The sequence below is a fragment of the Cyprinus carpio genome, chromosome A25 (genome assembly GCF_018340385.1).
Source record: "Cyprinus carpio isolate SPL01 chromosome A25, ASM1834038v1, whole genome shotgun sequence".
Taxonomy (NCBI): domain Eukaryota; kingdom Metazoa; phylum Chordata; class Actinopteri; order Cypriniformes; family Cyprinidae; genus Cyprinus; species Cyprinus carpio.
The window spans coordinates 2979071-2982766 of NC_056596.1; the positions used below are offsets into that span (position 1 = coordinate 2979071).

A 3696-nucleotide genomic window follows, 5' to 3' on the forward strand; every position below is an offset into this window, starting at 1 on the left:
TTGATTTATTTTATTTTTAAATTATTTATTTTAATTTTAAATTTTTATTTTTCAATATTTTAATTTTAAATTTTTATGATTTAATTAATTTTTAGTTTGTTTTTTGTTTTTATGTTTTGGGAAACCTATATAATGTAATGTAATATATAATGCACTTCATGTTGTAAATAAAAAGTGTAATCTAATTGGATTACATCATTAACTACAATTTTTGTCATATATTTTGGAATCAGTAATGGATTTAAAATTGTAAGTAATCCACCCAGGTCTGTTGATTACTTATATAAAAACGTTTGATTCATCAGTTGTTGATAAATAATAATAATAATAATAATAATAATAAAATGATAATATAGAGTAATCTATTTATGTTTTGTGAACCTCCTTAGCGATTCGCGAGCTTCATCCGATTCCGATAAATTCACAAACAGGAATCAGTCCGAGTGAATCGTTTAAAAGAATCGGTTCACAAGAACGATTCGTACGGGAATCAGACATCACTTGTCTGATGAACTGAAACTTCCCGGGAGAGACCGAGGGAGGAAGATGGCGGCCACTGACCGTTCCCGGTCCGAAGCGGCGAAGCAGCGGCGGCAGGATCAGCTGCAGCGGTGGCAGGGCTCGGAGACGGACCGGACCGGAGCGGAGGCGAGGAGCCAGTGCCCCGCTCCCGGGAACCGCCGGGCCAGAGTGCGCTTCGCCCAGGGCGCCGTGTTCATGGCCGCCTGCTCCGCCGGAGACCGGGAGGAGGTGGCGGAGCTCCTGCGGCAGGGAGCAGACATCAACCACGCCAATGTAGACGGGCTCACGGCGCTGCATCAGGTCAGTTACCGTTAACCGGAGCACGTTTGACTGTTCACACCGAAGTTTGACTCGGTTTGGAAACTTTCGCGAAAGTTCATAAACTTTTCTGGGCGCCGTTCTCAACTTGTGCGGTCCATGACGAGCAAAGGATGTCTGAGAGCGTTTTAAACTAGCGTATGTCTGCCAGAATCCTTAGAAATGCGATCTTTGTGTTTCATGCATTTTTGAAAAACAAACAGCGTTTTATGCAAAAAAAATATATGACGTTCAACAATATCGATGTACGTTAAGCATCAAGTAAACAAAAACAAAAAAAGTAGTGAAATAATAAAATACATGGTTGTGTAGTGTACACAATTTAATTATTGTTTTAAAACATATTTGTGGCAAATTATAATTTTTATTTAGGGTTACTCAGTTTGACCCAAACAAAAGATGGGTTTTCATAAAGAAGTTATAATATGTGATATTATTATTATTAAACACTTAAACTTGACTACGGTCTAAAGGGGTCCTCTCTGTTTTGTTGTCACATGATAAAAAAAAAAAGGCTTCCTGCATTATTATTATTATTGTTATTATTATTATTATTATTATTATTATTATTATTTAATTTTTTGGGGCGATTTGGTGGAGGACAGTTTTTCAAATATTAATATTATTTGAATATTATATTAATATTAATATTAATATTTGAAACAAAATTGGTGCTTTTTAAAAGACCTAATATAAAAAAGCCAAACTATTCCAACATTTTTTTTCCCTAATTTGTAAGATATTTTAGTTACACCTTGTAGACAATTTTTATGAAAGCCTGTTTCCACCAAGAAAAATAAATAAAGTTAAATTAAAAAGGTAAGTGAACAATTTTATTTATTTATAATTTTTTTCTTGAAATACTGTTTTTTTTTCCTTCTTCTTATTCTCACAATTCTAAAAAAAGTTGAAATTGTGAGATAAAAAGTCACAATGAACTTTTCTTAATTTTTTTAAGGGCTACTCAGTTTGACCCAAACAAAAGTTATTATTTTTTCTTGAAATACTGTTTTTCTTCTTCTTCTTCTTCTTCTTCTTCTTCTCACAATTCTGAGAAGAAAAGTTGAATTTTTTTTTTTTCTTGTCAAAATTAACTTAAACATATATATATATATATATATATAAATATATATATATATATATATATATATTTATATATTTATATATTTAAATTCTTTGGTGGAAACAAAAAATAGAATTCTAAGGAAAATGTCAGAATTGTGAAAAAAAGTTCTGACTTTTTTCCTCCAAACTGAAAGAAACAAGATATGAGTCTGAATTGTGAGGCAAAAATTCACGGTTTTATTATTTATTTGATAAATTTTTTATTCCATTATTTATTATTCTCATGCATTTTGACCTAAAGCTGCACGAAAAAAACGAACAAAAAATCACTCAATTTCAGAATTTACTTTTTACTTTTTACTTTTTTTGTATAATTTTTGTATAATTCTTAATGTGTTTTTGATCATAATAGATCCTGATAAAAAAGAGCATCATTGATCCAGATGCAACGTATCAAACATCCTTAAAAGTATTGTTGGGTTATACTAGCTCATAATAGTAGACTTCTTAAAGTGGTGATTTAAACCTGAGATCACTTTGTTGCAAACTGTACAAACGTTAGAAACGCATTGGCTGTTTTGGGTCTGACATGTTTATGCACGATTATAACATCAGAAACTGTATTTCCGGGACACATTTAGTTTGAGTGTGGTTTTGGTTCTGGACTGGAATAGCTGTGTTTCTCTGGCGCAGAAGCATCCGGTCTCTCTGTGTAGTTGTTTGCATGAGGTTCTTGCGGTGCCAGGGTAGCTGTAGCTGTTTTAGTGACGTCCAGGGAGTGTCTTGTGTCCGTCTCGTCTAATGTGGCCACTTCTGACTCCAGCGTCCCAGCATCCAGACTGAACTGGCAGAGCAACACTCTCCTCATCTCTTCAGAGAATGGCTGGAATGCATTTCGTTTCGGTGTTTGTTTTTGTTTCTGTCTTCCTCTCAGCTGTGTATGTTTTTTTTTGTTTTTTAATTGCACGGTTATTTTGGGCTCTTGTTGTCTCAGCCTTTTGTTTCGACAGTACAGTTTTCCTCAGAAGCTGCTAATCCTGATCTAGAGCTTTAAATGAGGCTAAAAAAGCCTGTTTTTAGTTAAAAATGATAGTATGTTTGAGGTTATGTGGACGTCTGTCTTGAATCTGTTATAACAAGCTTCTGTTGAAGAGAGCCACTGAAAAACTGAGGAAGGTTTTGCTCAAATCCACTCTAGCCTTGAAAAAATATCAAGTGCATGGTTTTTTGCTTCAGAGCGGTGGTCATGTGGCGAGAGCAGCTATTGGCTGCCGCTCTGCTGATGTCAGATTTGATGTCTTTGGGAAGTTCTGTGGTCTTCTAAATGCATGTGTTCACCTGTGTTTGCATGCGTTCTCTCATCTAATGCAGAAGCAGGGACACGTTCAACTCATATTTCTATGGAAGCCCGTTTCCACCACAGGATAAAAATAAAATAAAAAGACAATTATGATTTAAAAAAAATTTTTTCACAAATGTGAGATATGTTTTTCTCACAGTTCAGAGTTCACATCTTGCAGTTCTAACATTTTCTTTTTCTTAAAATTCTGACTTTATCATTAAAAAAGTCCAAGCTGTGAGATAAAGGTTGCATTTTTTGTTTATTTTTATTTTATTTCCTGTGGCAGAAACAAGGTTCCATTTACAAAATGGAAAGGAAATAATCAAATATTTTGCAAGTTTTATCATAATAAATAAACAAACACACACATACACACATATATATATATATATATATATATATATATATATATATATATATATACACACACACACGTTAAATTATATATA

General features: G+C 33.5%; 1 protein-coding gene across 1 annotated transcript in view; it reads left to right on the top strand.

The window, feature by feature from the left end:
• The first annotated feature begins 465 nt into the window (after positions 1-465).
• The window catches only part of LOC109075480 (protein phosphatase 1 regulatory subunit 12A-like), a 31162-nt gene continuing 27931 nt past the window's right edge, over positions 466-3696 (top strand). Inside the window, 1 exon segment of the mRNA XM_042715051.1 lies at positions 466-822. Coding sequence (XP_042570985.1) covers positions 547-822 — 276 coding nt within the window. The 5' untranslated portion in view covers positions 466-546.